The sequence below is a fragment of the Martes martes genome (genome assembly GCF_963455335.1).
Source record: "Martes martes genome assembly, chromosome: 14".
Classification (NCBI taxonomy): domain Eukaryota; kingdom Metazoa; phylum Chordata; class Mammalia; order Carnivora; family Mustelidae; genus Martes; species Martes martes.
The window spans coordinates 4,893,127-4,920,131 of NC_137902.1; the positions used below are offsets into that span (position 1 = coordinate 4,893,127).

Consider the following 27,005-nt stretch of genomic DNA (forward strand, 5'->3'; position numbering starts at 1 on the left):
CACCCTGTGTGTGTCAAACAGACGCGCCCCCCGGGGATGGGCCCTCCCCAGCACTCCGGGCTAAAGGTCTGGTTGGGTCAAACACAACAGGTGTTGAGATGTTGAACGGGCAGCCAGGAGGGGCATTTCGGGTAGCATCTCTGTCCTTGGAATCCAGCAAAGCCTCGGCTGACCTGGATGCTCAGCCCGCTGGGAGGCAACTCCCCAGCACCCTGACTCCCACCCTGCTCCCTGCCCCAGGCCGGTCCTCCACCTCCGGGCTGCTCACGACCAAGAGCCATCTCTAGGTCCAGGGCAATGACTCCTCTCGGCCTGCTCTCTGCCTCAGTTCTTACTCTGTCTGGACAAGGGCTCAGCAAACTTTTCTGAGAAGGGCCTCAAAGCCGCCCCTTTCCATCAGGAAAACAGCCACAGACACTAAGTAGTGAATGACCGCGGCCGAGTCCAAACTTGATGTCAAACACAGAGAGCAGCCCGTAGTGCAGACCGCTGGTCTAGACCACACCCCACATCCTTCGACTTCTGCCTGTTCCCACTGAGAGGCTTTCCAGGGAGCCCAGCCGGCCTTCTGCCGTGTACCCGCCATGCCTACTTACTCCACACATTCTAAGCCTTTCGTCTCTCACTAAAACCGTGTCTCTTGGACTTTCATGATCCTAGGACTCTTGAGAGCCACCCGAGGGCAGCCCCGCAGAGCTCCGTCAGCCCAGCCTGGGGGGACAACGCCCAGGGGAGCCTGGGGTCGGGCCTTGACCTTCCGCAGCCAGCAGGCGCTGCCTCTAGGGGGTCCCCAGCCTTGGCTCAGTCACAGCTGAGATCGGCCAGAGAGACCAGCGCAGCTTCTGGGCTAGGAGGTATGTCTCTGGAAACATCTGTCCCGGGACAGGGCTGGACCACAGGCATGCCACATGCCTTCTCATAATTCGCGAAGCCTCCCATGACGGCGGGGTCCACGATGCCGTTCAGGAGCATGGAGAGGGGATTGATGGGGAGGCTGGGGTCGTCAAGGTGCTGCTGCACCATGCTGTTCATCTTGTCGTTGGTCAGCTGCATGGTCTCGATGGCGTTCTCCAGGGGGCTGATCTCCACCTGAAGGGAGGGAAGAAGATGGGACCCCAGGCCGGCTGCTGCGTCCACCCCGCCAGGGTCTCCTGCTGCATCTCTGGCCCGTGGGGTCCTGCCAGAGGACGAGCACTCCCAAGGGGGGCCAGGCCTCCTATTCCTCCATTGTACCTTTCTTCCCGGGGCGGAGGTGGTTTCGGGGGTGTCTGTTATCACCCAACAAGAGCAGCTGGGTATCTCCGCAACACTGTACGTTTCCAGTAGGAGTGGCCCTTGCACGCAAATTCCAAAGTGATAATACAAGGCGGGCTGGCTCTGGGTGTGTGTGTGTGTGCATGTGCACAAGTGTGTGTGTGTGTGCTGTGTGCCTATACACGTGTGCACATGTGTAAGTATGTGTGCATACACATGTGGTCTGCTCCTTTTAATATGGGTAAGATTTTGGGCAACTGGGTGGCTCAGTCGGTGAACAGTCTGCCTTCGGCTCGGGTCAGGATCCCAGGGTGCTGGGATCGAGTCCCGCATCAGGCTCCCTGCTCAGTGGGGAGCCTGGTTCTCCCTCCCCCTCTGCCATTCCCCTCACCTCCACCCTGCTTGTGTTCGCTAACTCTGTCAAATAAATAAAATCTTAAAAAAAAAAAAGGGTAAGATTTTAAGGAATTCTGAGCACTCTATCACTGTCCCTGAGGCAGGAGGCCTCAGCACTTTGTAAGCCCCTGGTACCTGTTTGGTCAGGGAAGGGGGGAGGGCCCTGCCCTGATCTCCAGAGTAGACCATGTACTCTCTTAGGAAGGAAGAGCTCCGCTGCCCCGGGGGAGCACATTGCCACTTCCAATGGTACCTCACAGGCCTCATCGGAACACCTGCCACCGGTCAGCAGGACACTCCGTATGGGAGGCAGGGGACCGCGGCCCACCCTGCAATTGCCCTCCTTTGTCTGGGGGCCCAACAGCTCCCTGCAAGGCCCATCAGAGCATGCCTCTCTGGCTCAGCCCTAAGGTGCCACGAAAACATGGCTGGGTTTAAAACAGCAGCAGCCCCTGCCCCCACAGGCCTCCTCTAAGAGATGCTCAGCTGGCCGCAGAGCTGGCCGCAGAGCCACATCCAGGGGTCACCTCAACACAGGAGCATTTCAGTCCTACTGAAGGAGGTAGGAGGCGTCCCTCCCCATGCCTGGGAACCCAGGGTGTCTGTAGCAAAGCACAAAGAGAGCAGGGGGAACAGGGACCTGAGAACAGACAGCTCTGCTCACGGCAGGTCCCACATTGTAGAGCGACACTTGGGAGTCACGGTGGAGGAAAACACCCACTGCGCTCGTCCCGTGCCGCCTGGGAGCTGAGGGACAGGCCATCCCGTACAGAAAGGTGGCCCCCGTATAAAAAGGTGGTCGGCTCCGCGTCCTCACGGCATGTGGTCCAAGCAGGACTATGGCTCCCACGTGGACCCACGTGGGCCCTGGCGGGCTCAGAGCCTGGAACGCAGTGTCTCAGGCACACGCCTTCGCCAATCGCACACCCCAGGGCAGGACTCCATTCTGACTGACCGCTGACTCCCTGACACTGACCCCGTTTGCCTCAAGCAAGAATAGTTTCCTCTGTTCATTCAGCAGGAGGGCTGGCTGCCACCCCCTGGACATCCCCAGCGGACTGTCCCAGGGGGCACGCACAAGGCAAGGGCAGGCGGGATGGGTATCGAGAGCAGCTCTTCATTATGTGCTCTGGGATTACTCGGCTTCCGGCCTCTTAGTTTGTTAAAAATGGCAAACAGCGCCGGTGGCAGAACCACATCTTTACAGAAAGTCAGGACTCACCCCTCTCCACCTTGAGCTCTTAAGCTCCTTCCTCTCGAAATCTGGCTGGCTCACAAAATCCCGGATTACTGAGGGCTTTGGGCAGAGGCTCATTAGGAAGCTTAGTGCCTGTTTACGCCAAGTGTCCCCTACTCCGCCCTCTTACGTGCTACATCACCAGCTCTAAATGGTGCCAGCAAAAACTTGCCACCTGCCACATACCTTCTGAGCCCTCCAGGCATCTGGCCTGCCTGGGTGCTGGGGGGGGGCACAGAGTGGGCACTCCCAGAGCACAAAATGCAAGTGCCCAGGGCAGGGACAGGTAGAGAGACCCAAGGCTTCAGAGAAGTAGGAGGGGGCACCTGGGATGGGGGGGCGGCTGTGGCCCTGAGCTCAGATGGACATGGATGACAGAAAAAGAGAGGAAACAGAAACGGGGCTGGGAAGAGAGGTTCCAGCCAGGTTGAACTGAACAGGGAGTTTTGAGGAGACTCACTATAAACTATAGGGGGGGCACCAGCCCTCTGGATAAGATCCTGCTGGCTGAACACAAAAGGCATTGAGACATGTGAATTAAAATACATATTTCAATCAGATCTCTTTATCCCACTCTTGGATACTTCTGTGTATTCAGTAAGAATCTGCCGCCCGACTCCGGTTCACGGAGATGGAACTGTCCCAGGGCTCACCACTGAGGCAAAGCAAAGTTTAGCTAATGAGATGCGAGTCATTATTTCTTTAAAAAAGTGCCAGTGAGGGGTATATTCTCAAGCTATTTTTACTTGAAATAAGCAATTGCTATTAATCAAGTCGTTTGTCATGTAAATGGCAATAAAACCATCAGGAAGAAAGATCTTAAAAAGTGTATGTAAATTGGAACTTGTCTTAAACTTTTCATTTAGTTAACAGAAAGAGCTGTCAAAACAGCACAGCAATGACTAGATTTAAATATTTTGTAAGAAGAAAGAAAATCTTAATGCTGGTTTTCTCGTCAGCTAGCACTGGTCGTGATTACACAGCATTTCTACGACAATGTTCGTGGACCTGCACAGTTGATGGCCCAGGGAGCGTGCAGGGTGACGACGGGCTCAGCCTCGTCTGGCCTGGGGTCTCCACGTGCCCACCGTACCCTGTAACAGAGGGGAACGCACAATCCCTTCTGGGGGGGTATCCTTACCATGAAGACAGATTTGACCTCAAACCACCTTAAAATTCCAGGTAACTTGTACGCCGTGGTGTATATAGTTCTCTCGATCCACATGTTCTGCAAAGGAACACACACACGGTACTGGTCAGGAGGACGTCAGCAGGTGGACAGCGTCTGCCCTCATGGGGACTGACCACTCTCTGTGAGGCGCGTCCTGCCGGGGGACGGGTCTCCCGACGAGGAATCGCACGTGGCCCTTTTGCGTGCCTTTTCGCCATGCTCTGCCTGTGAGTCGGACAGTCACACGAGACACAGCAATGTCCCCTGCTTTGGCTGGCCAGTGGTGCCAGCCTCCCTGGCATTTGGCAAGAAAACACAACGGGAGAGCCAGGGAGGATTCTGTACGTCAAAACGAGGGAAGTTCCCTCTGAGCAAAGGGATTTTTGAAGAGGCTCCCACGCTGGTCTGACTTCGGGTTCAACAGAAACCCACAGGTGGAAGGGTGCTAAGGAAAACCAGGTTTCATGTAAGTGACCGCTCACGCCAGATACAGACCAGTCAGTCAGTATGCTAGGCTTCAGTGTGTTTCCTGCACAACCAATCTTTATTCACATCAGAAAATAAAGATGTGGACAAATCAGCCACCGTGGAGACAGTAACTTAAACCTTTCAGTATCTGTTGTTCAAGATTTTTCACTAAGCACTAGAAAGCCACGTAGATGCATATTTTCAATAAGATACCATTTTATAATCCAGAGTCTTCACAGAACAGTACATTATGTGTGGCAGGAAACTGCTGCAAGCCAACGAGCGTCACCCCCCTGTACCTCTTCCAGGCTGCGCGGAAACCCGCGGTGAGCTAACCAGCAGGGACCTTTCGGCCACCTGGTCCCGCCCAGGGTCTGCTACCGGCCACCCTCTCCCTGTCCTGGGTCATAACTGGGCCATGCAGGTGTTGTCGGGAGGGGTCCAGCCACAGTGGGCTGACGTCAGCCAGTCCAGGGGGCTGCATTGGATCATAGAGAAGCATCGATCCCCCCACCTGTGAGGCACCAGAGGGGAGAAGGAAGGGGACCCAGGAGAAGGCTCCCCCAGGCACCTGCCCGAGGCAACAGCGGTGTGACATTTCAGAGCACCGGCAGGGTCTCCCCAGAGGCTGACACAGCCCGGCTGGGGCCCTGGACTCCACCAAGGGCTTTCTGGACAACTGACACGGGCTAACCCAGAGCTCTCTGTCTGTCTCCCACCTCCTCGGCCGCTCTCGGGGCCCAGGGCTTCACGCCCTGCCGAGCAGCCGCGCAGAGTGCTCAGCCTGGCAGGGGGCCTCCCCAGCGTCCCGCCCGCAGAGCCAGGCCTCCCGCAAAAGGGCTGAGCCCAGCTTCCCATTGCTGCAAAGAGGCCCAGGCTTATCTGGCAGCTTTAGGCTTTGTCGGGCGCGTGAAGGACTAAATCCCACGGCTTCAGAAAGCCTCATCCAAGTGCGAGGGCCTAACGGGGCCATTAGGGGATTTCAGGGCCATTTGGAAGAAGCACAAAGGCTTAGTGAAGCCCCAGATGTCAGGGGTCTCGGTTATTCTTGCCTCTCCCCCAATTGGCTGCACCCCTGTCGGCAATTTGCCTGACCTCCGTGCTTCTCTTTCTCTACGGTATGACAGTATACGCAGCCACTGGATGCGAGACGTGGGAGGGAAATTCAAGAACTGCCTGTAAGTCCCACAGTCCAGAGATGCTACATAAACGGTCACGTTGTGGCCACCAGAGATTGCTCAGAAAGCTGCCCCCTTAGGGCTGATGTCTTGTCCCCTCCCTCACTATTAGAGACAACACTGCAGTGACCAGTTACCAAGTACGGGATCCTGGGACGCTGGCATTAACCAAGAAATAGGGTCTTCGTTTTGAGATCAGCAGTGTGGGAAGCGGGAATGACTGGGGTTCTTGGAATACGAGCTCGTAGTAGACACCCAGGCCACGCCTCGGGCAGGACGGGCCTGTGACTGGAGATTCTCAAGCCTCACCCTGAGGATGGGAAGACTGCAGGAAATGGACGGCTTTAGGGGGAGGCTGGATAGAAGCATCGTGGCTGGAAGTGCCCCAAACTTCACTCTGGGTCAGGTCACCTCTGACCTTCTGCGCCCCCCGACACCTCCCAATGACAGGCAAGGGGATGCAGTCCCCAGCAGAGCTGCTGGCCCTCCTTGGAAGTCCCTGCAGCGAATGGGTCATGGAAATAAGGGCCCACCTAGGGATTCCCGAGGATGTTTGCAGGGCAGAAGGAGGGGGAAATGTTAACAAGTTAAAGAACTGTGCTTTATTGCAAAGAATATTCTTTGCAAATGGAAACCATTAAACCAAGTGTACGCATATTTTTTTAAAAAGCTGCAAAAATTTCTGTTACTATTTCTATGACTAATGCAGGGGACAAGGTATGATGACCTTTTTGGTTGGTTGTCACAGCTGGGGAGGCACTACCAGTTATCTAATGGGCAGAGGGTCAGGGAAGCCGCTCGATGTCCTCCGAGGCACAGGGTGGCTCCGTCACAGAGAATGACCAGGCCCACGACTCTGTGGCGCCCAGGAGCCCCTGGGCCTTGAGCCTCAGGAAAACTCAGGCGCTGAACAGGAGTGTCTGTCTGGGTCTCTGCTCCGCTCACCTCCAACTGCTTGCCATCAGCAGAAAGCCAGAGTGCTCAGGCCCCTTTGCCTATTCGTATTAGAGACACCAACAGGGTGCCTGGGGGTCCAGGGCCCAGAGGGAGACAACTCAGAGAAGCCGAGGAGGGAAGCGAGGACACGAGGAGCATAAGAAGCAGACTCCCAGCACTCGTCCCCTTCTGCTAGCATCGTAAGGCCTTAACGACATCATCCGTGAGATGTTCATCCTTTCGCTACAGTTGAAGGGCTTAGGATTTGGAATTTGGATTTCTGCACGCAAGGCACAAAGGCATCGAATACTGCCCCGTGGTGGCCTCTGAGGCCATTTTCCACAGGCAGGGGCGGTGGTGGTGGAAGGAGCCCTTTGGGGGTTTTTTGGTTGTTTTCTTTACCGCGAATTCATTGTCTGGGTTTTTCTCTCCCTTGCGTATCGGCCGAGAATATTCAAACCGCTGGACTTCATTCACCCTGTAAAAACTGTACGGAGACAGATAAAGCGTTAGACATTTAACCCCCAAAGCAGCCGATATGCTTTTAAGACGTGGGGTCTGGCCTCCTTACAGGTCCCTGCATCCCTGAGAGCATCCCCAACCTTGACCCTGAGCAATCGCTGTGGCTTTCTCTCCCCGCCAGCCTCGGAAGAGAGATGTTGGCAGGTGGAAAAATTACCTTGAGTTTTTGCCTCTTCCCTGTCCCTGCAAACCCTCAGGGGAGAAGAGATGCTGAGTAAGAGTGAGGCGGGCACACACGGAGAAAAGGTGAAGCGAAGGAGAGGGCAACAGGCCTACGTCCCCCACTGTTGTGTTTCCTCCTTCAAAATCCCAATTTACTCTATTAGTTTAATTGAGTGATTCAATGATTAATTTATTAAAATAATTAATATTTTTTATTAATTTTTTTAAAAAATTATGTGTTTCTAATTTTTTTTCACTGTAAAGAATCCAGCTTTACTTATAATACTTTTCCTAAGAATTACTTTTCATTCTATAACACTTCCCATGGATTAGATGAGCTACTAATTGATATATTTATTTTTTTAATTTCTTTTTTTTTAAATTTCTTTTCAGCGTACCAGAATTCATTGTTTATGCATCACACCCAGTGTTCCATGCAATACGTGCTCTCCATAATACCCAGCACCAGGCTCACCCAACCTCCTTCCCCCCTCCGCTCTAAAACCCTCAGATTGTTTTTCAGAGTCCACAGTCTCTCATGGTTCATCTCCCCCTCCAATTTCCCCCAACTCCCTTTTCCTCCCCATCTCCCCATGTCCTCTGTGTTATTTCTTACGCTCCACAAACATGTTTCTTATTTTTAAAAAGACCTTATATACCTTAGTTTCAGCTCTACCAAAGGTAGAGTCTGCAACCAAAAGGATGGCACGCACGACAAGTATATCCTTTCTTTCCCTGGGGAAGGGCTGCATGGCACGCGTGTACCAGAAGCAGACATCCCTCATCAGCACTGAGACGTCGGCCGCCTCCCCACGTCCCAGCGAACAGCTGAGCATCAGCTACGATTCGGTATTGGCTTTAATGCCTCTCTCCGAACTACACCGTTGCAAAGCTTAAAACAGGTGCCTTGTGGAAGCCATTGTTCATGGGTAAACAAAGTCCTGGCTGGCCTGCCATCATGGCTGATACTAGGTTAAAGAAAGGAGAGGGAATGTGGAGGAAGAACACAGCCCCCCACGCTTCAGGAAATGAAATAAGCAGATTCTGAGCATTATCAGGCCACCAAAGAGGTTAATTTCTTAACCAGAGCATGGATTGCATAGAAAGAAAAGTCGGGACATCAACGGAACATCTCAAGCTAGGTCAGGGGCAACTCACCAGAGAGGCATAAACTCTCAAATTCGGGGACAGCCGGCCAGTGAGTCAGATGGCCAGCCCCATCATCCCATATTACATAATCGTGGGGTTGCAGGGATCTGGGGCTTCTCCACCCAGAAAAGCAAATGCCCCAATCCCTTGTCCTGCCTTACAGCACGCAAGCACTCCGGCCCTCCCCAGGCGTGTGGACTCGGCAGTGCTGGGTTGGAACTGGGCTGGAGCCCCGCTAAGCTCTGCAGGGACCACCGCCCCCGCCCCGCCCCCCTGGCAGGGCATAAGGAGACCAGAGTTTCCCTTCCGTCCTCCCGAGTTTCCCTCGTCTCCCCACGTCAGGAAAGGAATAGTTCTTGTACCCTCCGGCAACACACACTAACCTCTTCCCTCACCGTTCGGATGCTAGAAAGAATTTGCTTCCCTTGCTCTTCTAAGTCAACAGAAAGAGCATCTGGAAAGCGAATCGAAGGCTACAATCCACCGTCTGGAGGGTGAAATTCTTAGCGCCCAGCCCTTCTCCGGCCTCCCTGTGGGCGGGGGAAACGGGGTGCTTACCTCACAATCTGCTCCGACACAGGCCTGTGAAATTTCGGGGGCAGATCGAGTTTGGGCTTTACGGTGAAGCACTGGATATCTGAGGGCAAAGGGGGTTAAGGACCAGCAGGCGGGGTGCACGGCGGCCGCGACGGGGCCCCCGGGCCCACCCAGCCACCCGGGCGCACGGCGCGGCGGCCGTGTCCCATTCCGCAGGCTTGTCGGAAAGGATACACTGGCCAGGAGAGTTTTTAATGTCGTCGCCTGGTGGAGACGTTGTCTTCATTTTCTCGGCGTTGGGGAACTGAGTTAACAGCCGAGCTTCGAAATCTTCCCTGCGTTCATACTCCTTCCCTCGGTAAATGAAAACTTTCCCCTGGAAACAATGACAATCATTAAATACCAGCGGGGGAAAGGCCAGGACCCACGTACGCGCCCACGCACTGGTCTTCAAAATATGCTTTTTTTTTTCTTTTTTTAAGCCGTTGATTGAAGAACAGCTTGTACGTGCACCAGCCTTACTAATCAGCAGCACGCCGGCCCCGCACAGGAGTTCCCAGCGCCGAAGAAGCACCGAACGCGACACGCCCGCCGGCCGCGGATGCGCTTCCGCCCCGACAGCAGCAGCGCTCGGCCGGAGCAGCCGGGGGGACCGAGTGCGCCATCGGGGCCCGCCTCCGGGGAGGCGTGAGGCGGGCGGACAGGGTCAAGGCACGAGGGCAAGTGGGTCTTTTCGGGTAGGCCCCAATGAGCTGGCTTTCGTCTCCTGAGAGGACGTGAAGACCCCGCGAGTCTGAGGTGGGGCCTCACCGCTCGGAGCCCGAGCCCGACCTCCTGAGGCTTCTCAGACAGGTCGCAGCCAAGGGCACAGCTGAACCAGGGAATGGGGTGGAGACCCGAGGAGAGAGGCGTGAGGACCGCGGCCTCTCCGGTGGTGAGAAACCGGAGGGCGATGGCAGCACTTCCCTCACCGCACGTCCCCCTCGTGTGAAGAATTACCCACTATGAGCGGCGGGCAGAGTGTCAGAGTTCTCCTTCTGACGGCTGGCTTTGGTCCATCTCCCATGACACTCTGTCACCTCCATAAACTCCGAGTTGGAGAGTCTAGCTGGGGGGTGGTTTCTGAGGGCGAGGTGTCCTTGGGGGGGGGTGTTAGGCAGGCGAGTGTTCTTCCTTACACAGGTTGCCCTGTCGAGGCCATTTCTGTCTGGGTGTGACACGGTCCCTCAGGAAAGTAGCTCTGGGGAATTTTCTGATTCTAAGATGGAGCAGGCCTCTGTACCTTCGCAGAGTCAACAGTGTGTCCTGAGCTGTCAACTGGTCATGGAAAGGTGGCAATGGGTAGTGTGACGCCACCCGAGCCTATACCTCCTGTCTCCCAACACCCTGCCCGCCCCATCTGTCTGATCCTAAAGGAAAACTGTCACAAGGAAAAGATGCCACAGGACCCGAGAAATGGGAGGCTGGGGCTGATGCTTTTCCTCACGGGATCTGTTGTTTCAATCAGGGGACCCTGAGCCAGAGACCCTAGGCTGGCTGGCTGTGAGTCAGGTGCGGCCTTATCATCTGTCATGACCCCGGCCAGACGCCAGAGAGGAGAGACAGACAGCCAGACAGGAGAGCATTCTGCTGGATGTTCTTTCCCTCCTCTCCTGGAGACTAAGTGCGAAGTCAAATTAAAGTTTTTCTAATTAATGAATTTTTAAAAGATAAAGAGAGATCCTACGGCACTCAGTTTATTTCCTTCCTTAGCCCTGACTTATCTGAGTCCCTATAAATCACTAAAGAAGGAACAGTTTAAGAATTGAATTTTTTTTTTTTTCACTTTGTGCTCAGGTATGTCTTAAAGTACCCATTATGGAAGAAAAATGTTCTCTTTACCGAAAAAATAATGTCAAGCAGAAACCAAAGTAATATGTAGTCTTAATTAGAAATACAAATACAGTGTGGGCATCTTTTAAGGCTATATAAAGCCAAACATTTCAGAAATCCAGGAAGATTTAATGTATAACAGGCTACTACGAACTCACATGCATCTATTACTCCCTACCCTGGAAGAAAGACACAATAATAAAATGTATATAAAGGCTTTAACAGAAAAACACTAGTGAGTTACAGATGAAAACACCACTAACATTTTCTAGAAATGTCAATTATTGTGCATTCTGAAGCAGTCCCTTCAAACATGAAAATAAGGGAGAAATGTACATACAGTCAGATATTTATTGCTTTTAAGAGCCATAAGTATTAACATAAAGGCAAAAAAAAAAAACAACCCCAAAAAACAAAACCAAAGAAACAACCTAATGAGACCAATTCTCAAAGAAAAACAAAGCAAAAGGGACAGCCAGTTCTCAGAGGCATTAAACAGCCAAACATTTCACCTCCTTTTTTGTAACTGCTAATGTCATTGTCAGACTGACCCCTGACAGGTGATCTGTGAAGCATCGTAAATATATTGCTATAGTCCCACGAAATTATTCAGGTGCGGCAGGGAACTGAGTAATCAGTTCAATATTAATCAAGCCTGTTAAACTCTTCATTCGCACTTTGCATTTTGTCCTTTGGACGGGCAAGGTGACCCAGTGCAGTCCCTGGAGCACACGTCGTGTGTGCCCTCCCAGCACACACCAGGCGTCTCCTCACTCGGGGACTGCAAAGTGCCCGCCCCACCCCCAGCATGTCAAGAAGCCAGGGCAGAACCAGTCAGTGGCCTTAAGCCACAGCACTATCCCTGGAGGGCCACATACATGCTGTAATGACTTGGCACAGCACAGGTCAGCCGTGGTTTAGGGTTGGTCTCTCTGTTTCTTACAGACACAAACGGGGACACACCCACAGATTCATACACATTAATTAAAGCCTTTAACAACCTCGACTCCAAGCTCCTACTATAGCTGGCTTTTTTATAAAAAACAGAATTAATTTCAAAAATCTTCCCTGATTTAGGGGAACATTTATAACTTAATTTATAACGAAATGTCCTTTAGTCATTCTTTGGTAAGAAGACTGCTCCAGAATCTGGGCTTCTGGTCGACCACTGTCTTAGGTGTGTCCTGGCTCAGCTGCACAAGGAGAGAGGGTCGACCAGCAGTGAGAGGGTGGGGCCGATGCCCCAGTCACGCAGGACCCCGAGAGAGTGCATAAACCAACAGGTCACTTTTCGGAGCAGACCAGGCCTGCGAGGCTCACTGGTGGTTGTCTTACAAACAACATCAGGCCCTCAGCAAGGAAGTCCTTCCTGCTTGTGGCACCAAGGAGTATCTTATCCCCTATAGGGGACTTCCATGTAATCAGAACCACCAGGGCCAAAGGGACACACTCTGGGACGAGGAAAACCTCCTGACCAGATCTAACTGCCCCAGACAGCCACGTTCCAGGCGAGACCACCTTCCCGGAAACCAGACGAATCACGCATGGTCTCCCAGCATGAGAGAAAACCATGTGTCTTAAAAAAATATTGTAAGAAATGACAAGAAATCATGACCCACTGGTCAATGGCACCACGAGAAACTTCAAACAATTCTATTAGTAGGTCAAGAAGCATTTATTTACATAATTTCTCCTCCGGCCTCGTGAGCACCAGGGAAGGGGCATCTGGCGGACAGTCACAGTGTGTCTTCAATCGTGTGTCAAACGACACACACCTATCCAAGGGAGGGAGCGTGACCCAGAGTCCCTAGCAACGCGGCCACGGAAATCCACTTGCAATTGCTCATATAATTAAAAATATACATGTTCATGGCAATATTATTCACAGTAGCCAAAACAACCCAAATGTTCACTGAAGGACAGATGGACAAGTAAAATATGGTAAAGCTGTGCGGTGGAATATTACTCAGCCATAAAAAGGAGGGGAAAGAGACACGTGCTCCAACACGGATAACCTGAAGACGCCGTGCCGAGGGAAACGGACCAGACGCAAAAGGACGAGCACCGTATGACTTCACTTTATGAGCTACTGATAACAGGCAAATTCCTAGAGACATAAAGAAGCAGGGTGTTGCCAGGGGCTGGGAAGTTGGGGTAATGCAGACTTACTGTTTAACTGGCTACGGAATTTCAGTTTGGAGAGATGAAAAAGTTCGCAGATGGATGACTGCACAGCAGTGTACGGAACCGTACACTTAAAACTGGTTAAGATGGTAAATTTTATGTTATCTGTACTTTATCACAATTTAAAAAAAAACACACATAAATCCCCAGTTATGCTTAGGAAAAATCAGATGGAAGGTTTATATGCAATCAAAGAAAATATTATCAGACCGTCTTTCACAACCTAAGCTAAGCACAGAGCTGTTAAGAGCACAGATTCAGACTCTGACCCAAGTCCAAATCATTCCTCAGAATGGGAAGGAGCTCTCTGGCCAGGGAGCAATCCTGGCTCAGATTCAACAGAATCAAAATTTACCCGAAGGAATGTGGGGAATCCTTGTCCATAGTAGCCAACAGCAAAATAGTCTGGTTTAGGTCTTATCACTTTGACGATGTTTTCATAAAACTGAGCCTGTTTTTTCTGAAAGAAAGAAAGAAAACGTAAGGTTTGAATAGCATTCAGTTTCTTCTAGAATCTTCCGGTGGGCTCTTCAAGCTTTGGCAATTCCAGTTGGGTGGGAGGGTGAGGATGTGGGAGGCTCAGCCCAGGACAAAGGCATCTGGTCACCCTGCCATGCAGCTTTGACAGAATCTGTCACTCACCCCCAGTGTTTAGCAGAGAATCTGACCAGAAGAGCCGAATTCAGTAACCAGTAGGATTTATCTGTGTTTCTGATAACCAAAGAGGTGCCACAGAAATGTTGTTTTCTTATAATTAAATGGCTAGTCTTCAGGATTTAAAAAACTGGTATCAATTAGATACTGGGATATATTAAAGAAGATTTTAAAAGGGAAGAATTCTGGTCTAAATTAATGGCAGGATAAAGGTCTAGGCTCCTCTCCCACCACCCACCTGCCTCATGGACGGGGTCAGTTTTAATCCAGCAGCGACTCTCAGAGACTCTCGGGCCGTCAAGAGCCCTGCACGCATGGAGCCAGCAGTTGTTGACATATAAAAGCTCAGAAAAATCGTAGAGTCTGGCTTCCAAAGCCCTGCTGGGAATATAAGTGAGTACTTGTGGGCCAGAATCAGCCAGCAAATACATCAAGACTGTCCTCCTGGACAAAATGGAGGACCATGGCCACAGCCGCAGAAGACCTGAAGAGAATCTCCGAGTTAAAACGGAAAAGGAAATCCCAGAAAAACAAGCATAGATCACCCGTGTTCATTTAACTATAAAGAAAAGTGGACTTACCAGCAACTCACTGAGCTGTTCGTAATCAAACATCTCGTTTTCATACTGTTCGGCAAGTTCCTTACCAAGAGCAATGGCCTCCTCCCACATCTGTGAGGAAAAAGAAAGAGAAAGGAGAAAGAGAAACCCAACGCAGCATCGTGCAGTCAAGGAATGAAAGAGTAAAATACAACTGGTCGTCATAAAACAATCTGGAAACACACTTGCCGAATCTGAAAACAATACAGGAATAATGTTACAAAAATACAAGCACTTTCTAGAGCCTACGGTCCTTTGGCTCATGACCAGACGTCAGTTGACTAAACAGGTCCACTACTGGCTGGTCAGTCACGCTGGCCTCTGCCCAGGGTCAGAGCAGTCTGCCCACCAGGTCTGGCCCGCTCTGTCCTCTCTCCGGCTGCCAGGCATGGCTGCTGAGGCCCACTGGTCGGAGCAAGAGGAGAGCCAGCGGAGGGAGTCGCTGTGCAGGAGAGGCTATAAGGAGCCTGGTTTTGCTCCTTTCCCCAATCATCCCACTGAACAACACTGGACTGTCAGAAAGAACAGGATGTATTTCAACTCTAAATGAAAGCTCACAAGGAGTTGCTTTGTGTGTGCAAATACTGTGAGGCTATAAAGCCTGCCATCATTCTGAAAGAGGGAACCTTCTGGGGTATTAGTTTGAAAGAGGATTTCCAATCAGCTAACTGACTTATTAGAAAGCTGATAAATTTTGACATAAGGGATACTTTGCTGATGCATACGGTAAGACCTGAATTTCCCTTATTTTTCTTGGGGAAAACCAAGTGGTTTATGGTTTACTCAAGAAGAATAGGTCACATAGGGAGGAACCATCTCCTCCAGGAAGGCTTTCTGGGCGCCGACTCTCATGCCCCCACGATGACCCAGCATCCCCTGATTTCCAGCCTTCTGGTTATGTAGAGAAACTGGAGTGCTTCTCTGTCATCCCTTCTCAGAGACCACAAGCCCCTTGAGGAACTGAGCGTTAGTGGAAACGACTGGACCACAGCCGAGGGTCCGCTCAGGAATGTTTATCAAAAGAACTGAAGCTTGCTGACTTGGAATCGGGAAAGCATGACACCATCCCACATATGTCCGCAGCCAGGAACCATCCGTTTCCCGACTGCCACCATTCCCACAAGATGGTAGCGCTCAAGTCAGGACAAGTGACTCCGAACTTGCTCTCTGTCCAGCAAGTCCCCTGCCTTGTCAGGTGGGACTTCATTATGCCCATTTTGCAGATAAGGAGGTTGGGGATCAGACAGATCAGTAGGTTGCCCAAGGGCACAGAGAGGTATACCTGGCGCAGCTTGATCTTCTTCCAAAGTTCTTGCTTTTGATGACAGTCATAGTTTGGGCTGCTATATATAGTAAAGCACCATAGATGGGGCGGCTTAAACACCAGACATTTATTTCTCACAGTTCTGGAAGCTGGGACGTCCAAGATCAAGGTGCAGGCAGATTCGGTTCTTGGTGTGGGCTCTCTTCTTGACTTGTGGGCCAGCACCTTCTCACTGTGTGCTCCAAGGGCCTTGAGCGAGCTCTCTTCTTCTTTGTAGAAGAGCAGGAATCCCATCAGGATTCCTGATGGCGCCAACCCTACTCATGACCCAAGATGAACATAATTACATCCCAAAGGTTCCATCTCCGAATACTATCAGGAGGTAGATCGACAGATGAATTTGGTGGTTCGGAGTGAGGAGGGAGGAACGCAAACATTCAGCCCATAACAACGATGATGCCAGAGCATTTCCAGCTTCTCCCACCCCCTCCTACTGGGATGGGTTTGAGAGGATACTAGGCTAACCATGAACCCCAGGCTCCTGCTGAGAAACAAGCTGCTGGGCCCCTTCCTGGCACATCCTCGTTGCTGAGGACTCCTCTGCTGGTTGGTCTTTGCTACTTAGTAAAATGACCATCGAGGGCCTTACCTATTACTGAACAGCCCAATAGACTTAAAATACTCTTTAGAGCCACTACTTAAATAAACCATCTGCTATTTTTTAGGAGGAAAAAACGATTCTGGAATAAGAGTTACACTTTAATACTCTGCAAGACAAAATAAAAACAAGCCCAGAGCAGAAAAAGATTTCTGAGATGGGACCAGTGCCCAAGGAAGAGAAAGTGGCCAAGACGCCCTTCCTGGGTCCGCGCACCTGTTCCCCTCCCCAGAGCCATCAAGTCTCCATCCTGCTGGAGCGTTCAGAGCTGCCCTGCATTCTCTGTTTTAATCTGCGGCTCCAGATCCTCCTGGGTCCTCTGCCGAGGCCCAAACTCCCATTTCTAGGAAGGGGAAGCCTCTCGCACTTTGTATTTCTTTAAAGCTCCAGTGACCAATTCCTCCCTTAGAGTCTTTCCACTTCAAAGAAAACATTACCTTCACTTGTGATTCTCTGTCAAGGGAATTTTGTTTAAGTTTTGTGCAAGCAAACACATACTCTATTAGCTGCCTAGAATGTTTGGGCATCTAATTTATTACTGAGTAAAAGCTTAATCTGTTTTTATCCTAAATGACAGATGAGATGCTTTAGATACATATCAAAAGTAATTGTTTTTAAAAGAAATGTTAGTCTTGAATAAATACCTTATCCGGCTCACCCTGAGGTGACATGGTTGTGTTTTCTATCAGATTCTCTATAAATACACCTTCTCCCCACTCCCTCTCCCGCCCAGGGCCTTAAAGGATTCTCCATTAGGGAGATTTTCATCTACTTTTAATTGGATAGGGCTCGAAGGAGCGGGGGCAATTCCTATTTCCGATATGAACACCCTGAAAGATGCTTCAGTACCAGGGAGAAGACAGATCCATGCGATCAAGATCGAGATGACCTCCAAGAAAGAATTGCTTTGACCTGTGGGTTTGAACATCCCGCCTAGGCTCCTGGGCTAGGCGATGAGGTTTACCATAGCCATGAACGAAAAAGCACCAGATCCTCACACAGCCTTGTTTTCTGATTAAAATCCTTAATCCACTTTATTGCATTCTTGACATCCCCGGTTACTTGCAGCACAGAGCGCCGTCCCACCAGCTCTTGCCATCAGAGGATCTTGGCTCCTTCATGCTCGAGAGGACCATCTCGTTCCCCATCATTCTGAACCTCCCAGTTTCAGGAAGTCCCATTTCTTCACGTTTCATGAATATAATTTTTTTCCTTTCTTCTTTTTAAAAAGATTTATTTATTTGAGAGAGAGCACACAAGTGGGAGGGGCAGGCAGAGAAAGAGAATCTCAAGCAGACACCATGCTCCATGCGGGCCTTGATCTCATGACCCTGAGATCATGACCTGAGCCGAAACCAAGAGTTGGATGTTCAACCAACTGTGCCACCCAGGCGCCCGAAACTTCTTCTGATGAAACTATTCCCTTAATTCCCAGACAGCAGTGGCTGTAGAGAATAGGACAGCTACGTATTTCCTACGGAGAACTATTCAGTTGATGGTGAGCCACTCGGGCAGAACAACACTGACCTCCCTGGACAAAGGAGCCATGGCAGATGAGAGAAAAGACGCCAGCCGGGACAACTGTCCCTTATTGATAATTCAGGCTGGCGATGACTCACTGGGACTGCGTGGACAACTCTGGTTTAATTCACTTACTAGTCTAAGTGACTCACTGGTGAAGATGCTTTTTGTTTTGTTTTGTTTTAAGATTCTATTTGTTTATTTATTTATTTGAGAGAGAAAGAGAAAAAGCACATGAGCAGGGGCAGAGAGAGGGAGAAGCAGACTCCTTAATGAGCATGGAGGCCGACGTGGGCCTTGATTCCGGGACCGTGGGTGTGGGATCATGACCTGAGCCAAAGGCAGATGCTTAACCAACTGAGCCCCCCAGGAGTCCCCAGTGAAGACGTTTTATGGGATGCCAGGTTTCAGCCGTTCCTCTACCAGTCAGCTGTTTCTCCAGGCAATTGTTGGGGGAAGGCTCATATTCAGCAACCTCTGAATTTCCCATCCCATGTAGGTCTCTCATGTCTGAATGGATGAAGATGCTATGGCATGGAAGAATCCGGAACTCCAGCTGAGGTCCCGCAGCACAGAGGGAAGCGAGGTGGCCCAGAACCAGATTTAGGTCTTGTCCAGTAAGTGGGTCCAGGAGCCTGTGTGTCAGTCTCTTTCCAGTCCCTCCAGCAGGAGGGGAGGGAGTCCCCAGGGAAAATGTGTGTCATGAGAAGGGCCACGGTGACTCCAAGGGCTGTGGCTCAGCTGAATAAACAGAGACCCTGCAGGCCTCACCCTCTCTCTAGGCCTCTTGCTTTCCTGAGCCAAGCCCCATCCTGGGTCCTGGTGTTTTCACCTGGCGTCGGCTGATCAAATCAAAGGAGCCACATTTTTCCAAAGACATTTCTCAGGGACAGGGCCAGGCTCCCCCTTCCCAGCCCAGCAGGTACACTGTCTCTCTGGTCTGCAGCTCAGAGCTCCCCAATTGGGCAGTCATAATACCATCCTCTCCTTGAGGGTGCACAGACAGAGTCAGCACCCGAGAAAGCTGGTCAGACGGGGCAGGAAGCCAGGGGGACCTGGGACTTTGGGCTGGGCTCAGGGAGCCTCAATGACAAGGTTCTCAAACCACATCAACAATAAACCCTGCCCCTCTAAGCAGTCAAGGAATCACTGCCCATCTAAGTCACGTTCATGAACCTGGCCTGTTTCTCTCCGACAGAAATTCTTTACCTGTCGGGACAGGAAACTATCTGCTCAGCTTTTAACGCCCTGACAGGAAAAGCGAGGAAGGAAAGGTATCTTTATAACATAGAGGTTTTGCGGTTTTTCTTCTGGCCAGGACATCTGCAGTCCTGCAAGAAAAAAGCCTACATCAGGTTGCAAAGAAGGAACATTGCTTCGTTCCACGGGGAGTTACTGGGCATCTATGATGGGAGTGGGCTCTAGAGAACAGGGGAGAGGGACAGAAGTGAGGACAGAGAGCTCTTTGAGGAACAGTGCAGAAAGGAGGAGACTGACAGACAGTAGCTGGAGAGAGGAGTCAGAACGAGAGAGAGAACTTCCTAAGATGGGAGAAACAAGGGCACGGATGTAGGCGAATATGTATTATTAGCCTACAGAGAGCAAAACACGGACACTGCAGACGGGACAGACAGGCTGGCCTGACATCCAGGGACAGGCAAGGGGCTCCGGGGCACACGGTAGGAGCGTGGGGAGCCCATTCCTCCAACAGGATGGAAGCAGAGCACAGAGGGACAGACAGAGACCAGTGGATGAGGGTACACCAGGGATGTGTGGAGGGTGATGGGGCATCACATGCCGGGGAACTGCTTGCTGGAGAGTCAACTACTCGGAAAAGAGAGTGAACATGTGCCAGGAATGGAGCCTTATCCCCCGGAATGGCTTTAACTGCCTCGTGGGAAGTCAGACCTCACTGGGCTTCGCTGGAGCGTCTCTTCCAACTGTGCATCCACATGAGGACACCGACCCTCACCCTGCCTCACGCGACTGGGCTGTGCCGGGCACCCTGGCTCCTCCCGGCATTTGCTCTTCTGCCATCGGCCCATTTAAGAGGCACTCTGTGAACAGCTGACTTCAAGTCTCTGGAGACGTCACCTCCCTTTTGTGATCCCTGCTGCCGGCCACTTTGCCTGGGGCCCCCGCATCCCAGGCCTGGACAGCTGCTTTGGCCTCCCCGCAGGTCTCCACCCCCCACTCCCCCAGCAACACCACCTTCCTCTGCTGGGCAAGAGGAAAATGAAGTCACCGTTGCCTCTTCTCATGGGATCTCAATGGCTCCTTGTGCCTGATGCAGTAAATCCAATCCTCAGGAGACGTATGAGGCCAAGGGCTAAGTGGCTCTCAAGTCTCCTACGTCAGTGTGTCTCGGGACCCCTCACCCCCTAGCCTGTAGACACATTCCTTGGCATCCCCAGAAAAGCAAGATGGCCTGGGAGCCCTCTGTGAGCTAGCACGACTCCCACTCCTTACCATTCCTGCTTCTCCCAGCCATCGCCAGGCAAACTTTATCTCCCTCCTTAGCCAATCTACGTGTCACCTCCTCCAGGAAGCCTTTCCTTTCTCCCTAAAAGCAGCAGTCACTCCCACACTTGTTAGACAGGTACACCCAGCACCCACGAGCATGATGGACCAGAGGAAGGTTTTACGTATCTGCTTGCACACAAGCCCGGGGATAGACTGGCCACCCTGGAGGCAGACCTCCGTCATTCCAGCCCTGGTCATGGAACACCTGTTAGGGACCCTGCAGACAGTGGGGAGTAGTGTGGTTACAGACTCTAAGCACTGATTTTGCTCATGCTTTGATAAAAAGACAAAGTTATTCCTTTTTAATAGGAGCAAATCAATATCAACATGATCTCTGGGAACACATTAGCAGATCTGATTCTCCCTAACTGAACAGACGTTGGCAAATACCCAGATGCCCAAACATCTGGGGATGCTGAGAGTAACCCAGGAAGACGGTGTCTCTGCCTGTGCCCGAAGTCTCCGCAATCACCGCCGCGCTTTAAAAGGGAAACTCAATGGATGAGAAAACTTTACCCCAAAGACTTAGAGAAGAAATGGAATCATTTCACCAAATGCAGGCACTGACTCCCCAAATCCCTATTTTTAGTTCACAGGAAGACACGCGATGCCTCATTTTTGACTTGGGCACAAGGCAAAGTGCGAACTTTGTCGAGGCGAGGTTATTTTAAGGGAAAAGGAAATGGAGCTGCGCCTGGAAGCCGAGTCGGAGCCTCGCCCCGCACGCTGGCCAGCAGTCCCACTCTCCCTCTCCAGGCGCCGCCGGGCTGCTTCCCAGTTTCAGAGGTGGCTTAACGCGGCTTAATGCGGTCTCCCGCACTCCAACGCCGCTCTCCCGATAGCACGGCTGCTATTTTTGACTCATCCTCCATAGAGAAGCCTGGTAATTTTCAGCGAAGCACTTGGATTAAGGGCTTTATTGAAAATTACTAGGCCTCAACCAAACACAATAAGGCAGACAATGCAGAGCGTGTTCGGGAAAGAACGCCCGTCTGCCAGGATGAAACCCGACAGCAGGCTTTCAGGGGGACGCTCAAATGGGTGGTAAGAACAGAATGAAGAAGGAGCTAGGAGTGGTTATTAGCCCAGGAAGGAAGAACCGTAAAAGAATGAAAGGGGAAACAGATGGAAATGACGTTTTATTGAGAGAGAGAAAAAGATGAAAAGCCCAAGAGCTTGGCTAAAAGACATTCAAAACTTTTTAAAACGATAGAAAGGCAAAAATAGAAGAATGACTTCGTGTGGAAGAAACGCGGAAAGATAACAGGACATAATTCAAAAGCCAAGTGTCCGGTATTTAGCGGCAGAAAATCCATTCAGGGTTACAGCGTTCAGAGCACAAAGGCAGAGAAACTTTTAATATACTCCAAGCCTGGTCCCTTGTCCTCCATCGTCCCTACAGCCCCTGGGACGCGTTCCATGGGCACCCGCTCCTTCACTGCCCTCCAAGGTGTTCAAGGGATGTCCCTGCCTTGGATTCTGTCCCTGTGTCCCTTGGAAAGATGAATAAATTTAACAGCACAAATGAGCTCTGGAATGTGTAAAGTTTCCATACATTAAGGACATAATGAAGACTTTCTTAATTACACAAGGATCCAGCCACATGGTGACAGCCTATATCGATGAAGCTTTAACTGAGTCATACTTTTGCCAGACTGAGGCCCTGTTGAGTTTCCATTTTAGAATTTCGTGATCCCCAGCCTTTAAATGCAACCGTGCCGTGAGGTCCCCTTACCCGGATATATGTTTTTAAATCAGAGCTGTCATGTTTTCCCCTTAAGATGAAATAAATGTGAGATCACACCAAATTCTTATGATTTAAATGATCCTGCATCACACGATCGTGCAGATCACAGCACGCAGATCGTGGCATTGGGGATGGAACCTGGGTCAGCAATGAAATCAGAGGTCGTGGCTCACCCCGGACGCCCTCCCAGTGTGGTGGTCCTGCTCACTCACTGATGAGCCCCCGCAGCCATCCTGACCGAGAACTGTCATTTCTAGAAGATGCGCAGAATCCAGGAAGGAAAGGCCGGCTCAGGTTTTGCAAGACTGTCTTTGTCTGATCTGTAGGCTCTGCAGTGAACGTGGTACTGAAGTAGAGCAAGCTTCGGGCTTGGGAAGGGAGCCTGGGGAACGCTTCCCCAGCGCCCCCAGAGCTCACACACTGTAGAAGTGAGCTCAGGGATCTGCCCCCTTAGATCTCTCAGGGACTCAGTCTGGGCCAGGAAGCAAGACCACACAGAGGAGACAAACATGCCTAACAGAAGGCGCTTTGTGGCATGTCTGAGGGACGGTGCCCTTTCCAAGTCTTTTGCTCAAGTGCCGGCCAGAAGGTGCTCCACTCAGCAAAAGACGAACCAGAATGGCCGCGCTGATGGTGGGGGAGCTGTGCCTGTGCCAGGGCAGGGGTGGGGGGAGGGGGAGGGGAACTCCCTGCACTTCCCATTCAATTCTGTTGTGACCCCGAAACTGCTCTCAAAAGTAAAGTTTACTAAAAACGTTTTTCACCCGAGTGTCCAGTTTCTATGCAGCACCGGTCTCCCTGAGAGGGACACAGAAGCTCAAGGAGCTTCAGCCAAAGCGGGGCCTGGTGACTGAGGGGGTCCCTGGACCTGCTCCCTTGTCATTCCCAGGAGCTGCTTAGAAATACGCAGCCTCAGGCCCCACCCAAGACCTACTGAATCACAGTCTGCATTTTACCAAGATCCCCGGGGTGCTCAGGCGGCTGAAAAGGGTGAGATATTCAAAGCATGGAGAGACAGGAGACATATAAATAGTTCTAAGGCCAGGGCAAAGAGTGCCTAGGACGACATCTTCATGGACGGTGGGGGCAGGGAGGCTCCAAGATGGAGAGAGCGTGAGAACGCGACAGTAGGCGACAAAGGGACCTTCCACGCCCAGGGAAGACCATGGCAAGTCCAGGCGGATGGGAATCAAAGAGCATCTGGCCTTTTCTCGACAAAGGCCAGATGTTGTGGGTAGAGAGAGGATTGAAGGAGGGGGTGGGGGGACTGATGGAGGTGGGGAAATGGGTGGAGGAGGTAGGGGGACCCCAGGGGCACGGGAATCTTTGAAGTGCTTCAAGCCATGCTAGATACTGTGGCCACACACTTTACCGTATGTCTCATGAAGTGTGGTGCCCCCGGGGAAGAGCGGCAGGGAGAAGGGTGCAGGCCCCTGGAACCATACGCTGGGAAGACAGAGCTCATGAGAAGAGGACTGTGGATGAGCTGGCCCTAGAAGGACCTTTTCTGTCCAAAGACGGGAACTGCTCAGTGGGGCCTCAGGCAGGATCCCGGCCCAGCCAGTGCAGGTATCAGAGCGCGTCTGTCAGGGGCTGTCATTCCCAAAGGCACTCAGATACACAAATCACAGTGAGAGAACATGACTCATCACTTCAGAGCTTGGGAAACTGAGAGTGAGATTATAACTGATTTTGGTCAAAGCAGAAAAGAGAACAACATACCTGAGGGGCATAATGCTACATTTTAATAATAAAATAAGATAAAATAAGCACAAGAAAGCTGCATCTTGCTCCAACAAAGCTATGTTGATTTTTCTTGGTTTCTCATGATTTATCTTCATTCACAGCTCTGTTTCTCCCTCTTTCCTTCCTTAGCATTTGCCCCGTGTTTTCCCTTCCAAGAATCCTCTGCCATAAAGGAGCCCCTGACTCACGCATCCCCTCAAATTTCCTGACGTGAATAACTCCCACACTCCTGACAGGTTTTTCTCCCCCAAATTTTAGAAAAGACATTGGGTCACAAGAAAAAGAAATTCTAATTTTGATGCTTGTTATCATGCTTCCCCTTTCCGTTCTGACATAAGTTCTATTATTTCCTGGCTTTGGTCCCCATGTTCTAATTCTCTTAGATACTGTCTAGTTTTTCAAATATTCACTCAGCACGAGTGCCAACAAGCACAGAAGCAGTCCCAGCTGCCTGAGATGGCCCCGGAGGGTGAAGGGCAGACTCTCCCTTCACACCAGCATGTAGATGGACGTGCCAGCAGGACCAGGGTCTAGACACTCAGTAACAAAGTCTTTGGCTCAGATCAGCACCATCCGATAGAAACATGATGCACGGCAAGTATGTCATTTCAAATTACTAGTAGCCACATTTTAAAAAGTGGAATTCATTTTAGTAAAATTTATCTACAACATTACCATTCTGGCACGTAATCAGAACACAGAAATTAGTGAGATACTTGATGCTGGCATGAGTCGCTCTAGCTGCCATAAGTACGTACATCGACTGGGTACCCGCCCTTCACTTATGCCCTCAGAGTTCTAGAGGCTGCATGTCCAAGACCAAGCCCCTGGCTGGATGGTTTCTTTGGAGGCCTCCATCCTTGGCGTGTACAGGCACCTCTTCTCACTCTGTCCTCACAGGGTCCTTACTGTTTGTCTGTGTCCTAAAAGTGCACCTAGAGGTGCACAGGTCTGATTGGATCAGGGCCCATCCCAGTGACCTCGCTTTACTTTATCAACTCTTTCGTGGATGGAGGTCGAAACACAGTCACATCCTGAGGTCCTAGAGATTAGGACTTGACCATGTGAATTTCTGGCAGAAATAACTCAGCTCTCAACAACGTTCTTTACCTTACACTAAGTCTTAAAAGTCCCGCGTGTATCATATGCTGACAGCCCATCTTGGTTTGGACTGGCCACACTTCAGACGCCAATGACTATGTTCAGGTGCCAATGACCACATGTCCCTTGTGACTCTAGGATCAGAATGGTCAGGTTACAATCCCACCCACTGCCTGAGCGCCAGCTTCCCCAGTGCACCTGCTCAGGAGTCCCCCGCATTAACTGAGGCCCTTCTCAAGTTCCCATTGCCTAGAACACTCGCCATCCATCACCCAAGAGCCACTGTGAGATAGGTTCCCCCCAAGGTGACTGCAATCTGGGAACGGGGTATGGAAACGTGTCCATCGAGGCTCTCCCAAAATCAGCTTTGGTGATCTGCAGCAATGAGCACAGCCACTCGTCTTATTCCACTGTATTCCGAAAAGGCACAGAGGATGTTCTTTTTCTCAAGACCTCCACCCGGCAGGGACACCCATGTCTAAATGAAAGTGATCTGGCACAAAGTGCCCAACTCTGATCCCTTCTGTGACCTCCTACCTCCCTCCCTCCCTGGCTAGGCAGTTTCCAGGGTCCTAGCCACAGGGAACAGGAGGCCACTTTCTCCTGCTGTGCATGCCATGCCCAGCCCCACCCTGACAGAAGAAGGAAATTCAACTATGGAGAAATGGTGATCAAAGCCCAACACCAGGTTCTGTGAGATATCTCCATTTTCACATGTCCAGTTGTGGGGAGCTGTACTAGCTGGGGGACTTGTGTGTATATCACCTTTTCTAGAACATGCACCTACTGGGGTAATCTCCACGTGCCTTGAGAGGCCCCCGTTAGAAGCCCAACTCACATGTCTACTTCAATGTCCTCAGAGGGGGAGGTGCTGCACGTCTGCGTCTCCTTCTGGGCACTTCTACCCCCTGGGGCCCACTGTGGTCCCGTGACTTGCTTTAGCCAATGGCATGAGCAGAAACGCGTGGGTCATTTCTGGACAATGGTGTGCAAGGCCCGGGCTGGCGACTCGCCATCCCTTCATGGCTGCGTTTCTTTGTAGTGGAACCCGTGCCCATCTGGGCTCTGGGACAGCAGGACACACACGTGGCATGAATGAAAAACACCCCTGGGTGGCCCAGAGCCACTGAGACTTCGGGCAACTGAAACTCTAGCATATTCCTACCCATTGGGACTGATGGAGGCGATGAGTAATTGCTTCCTTCTGTTCTCTTCTTCCCAGGAAATGTCATGCTTGTTGATGTCAGACTGAGTTTTGTGCCTCGAAGCTAATCACCCGGATACTTCAGATCTCATCTGATGAATTTTCTCCCTCACCTGTGCTCACTCTCCAAGTGAGCTTCCGACGGATGAGGGGGCTTTGGTTCTCTGACACTCTGGTGGAAGAGTAACAAATCCTCAGAAAGTGCTTTTCAATCTGTTTTGCCAAGACAAGTCTAAAAGCTACTGTGGAGACAACCCTCTTACACTGTGATTAACAAGCACAGGCTTCCGGACTCCAGGTAAGCCAACTGGTCACTTTCCCGTAACCATCTCCATGTCTCCTCCGAAAATAGGACCACATGAGAGCGCTCCCTCTGCCTGCTTCTCTTTCTGCCTCTAATCTTTTGTCACTTGAGCTTTTTCAAAACCAGGATGTCTCAACCTTGGTAATACTGACATTCTGGGCTGGAGAATTCTTTGTTGTATGACTATCTGTACGTTCCAGGATGTTCAGCAGTGTCCCTGACCTTCATCCACCAGGGCGAGGGCTGTCTACTCCCCCAGTCATGCCAACCTCAAATGTCTCCTGAGGGTCCCGGTTGAGAACCACTCTATTCTAAACTGAACACATTCTTTTCTTTCCCCTCTCCATACGAGGCTGCCTTTGCTAAAAATGAAAAGGACTCCGTTCTTTGATTTAGTATTTATTGAAGGCCACTGACCTGCGATAAATGAGCATTTCCCACTGTCAGGAGTCACTCTTAACTGCTGAGTATCCATTCACTCTTTCACTGGTTTCTCCAACAAATGCACACCGGGTCACATGCCAATCATTTTGAGAATTAGACACACAGTGGGAAGAAAATGTGTGGCTACTACATTCTTGGCGCTGACAGCCTATTGATAGAGCTGCTGACAACCCA

The 27,005-nt window shown here is 51.1% G+C and overlaps 1 protein-coding gene across 1 annotated transcript in view; it reads right to left on the minus strand.

The window, feature by feature from the left end:
- Nucleotides 1–27,005, minus strand: part of DOCK1 (dedicator of cytokinesis 1) — a 495,164-nt gene that overhangs the window by 22,912 nt on the left and 445,247 nt on the right. The window contains exons 39-45 of the mRNA XM_080823568.1: nucleotides 14,302–14,391; nucleotides 13,422–13,526; nucleotides 9,245–9,386; nucleotides 9,032–9,110; nucleotides 7,043–7,127; nucleotides 4,029–4,115; nucleotides 913–1,089 (exon numbers count right to left, since the gene is read on the minus strand). Coding sequence (XP_080679694.1) covers nucleotides 913–1,089; nucleotides 4,029–4,115; nucleotides 7,043–7,127; nucleotides 9,032–9,110; nucleotides 9,245–9,386; nucleotides 13,422–13,526; nucleotides 14,302–14,391 — 765 coding nt within the window. The remainder of the gene's footprint in view (nucleotides 1–912; nucleotides 1,090–4,028; nucleotides 4,116–7,042; nucleotides 7,128–9,031; nucleotides 9,111–9,244; nucleotides 9,387–13,421; nucleotides 13,527–14,301; nucleotides 14,392–27,005) is intronic.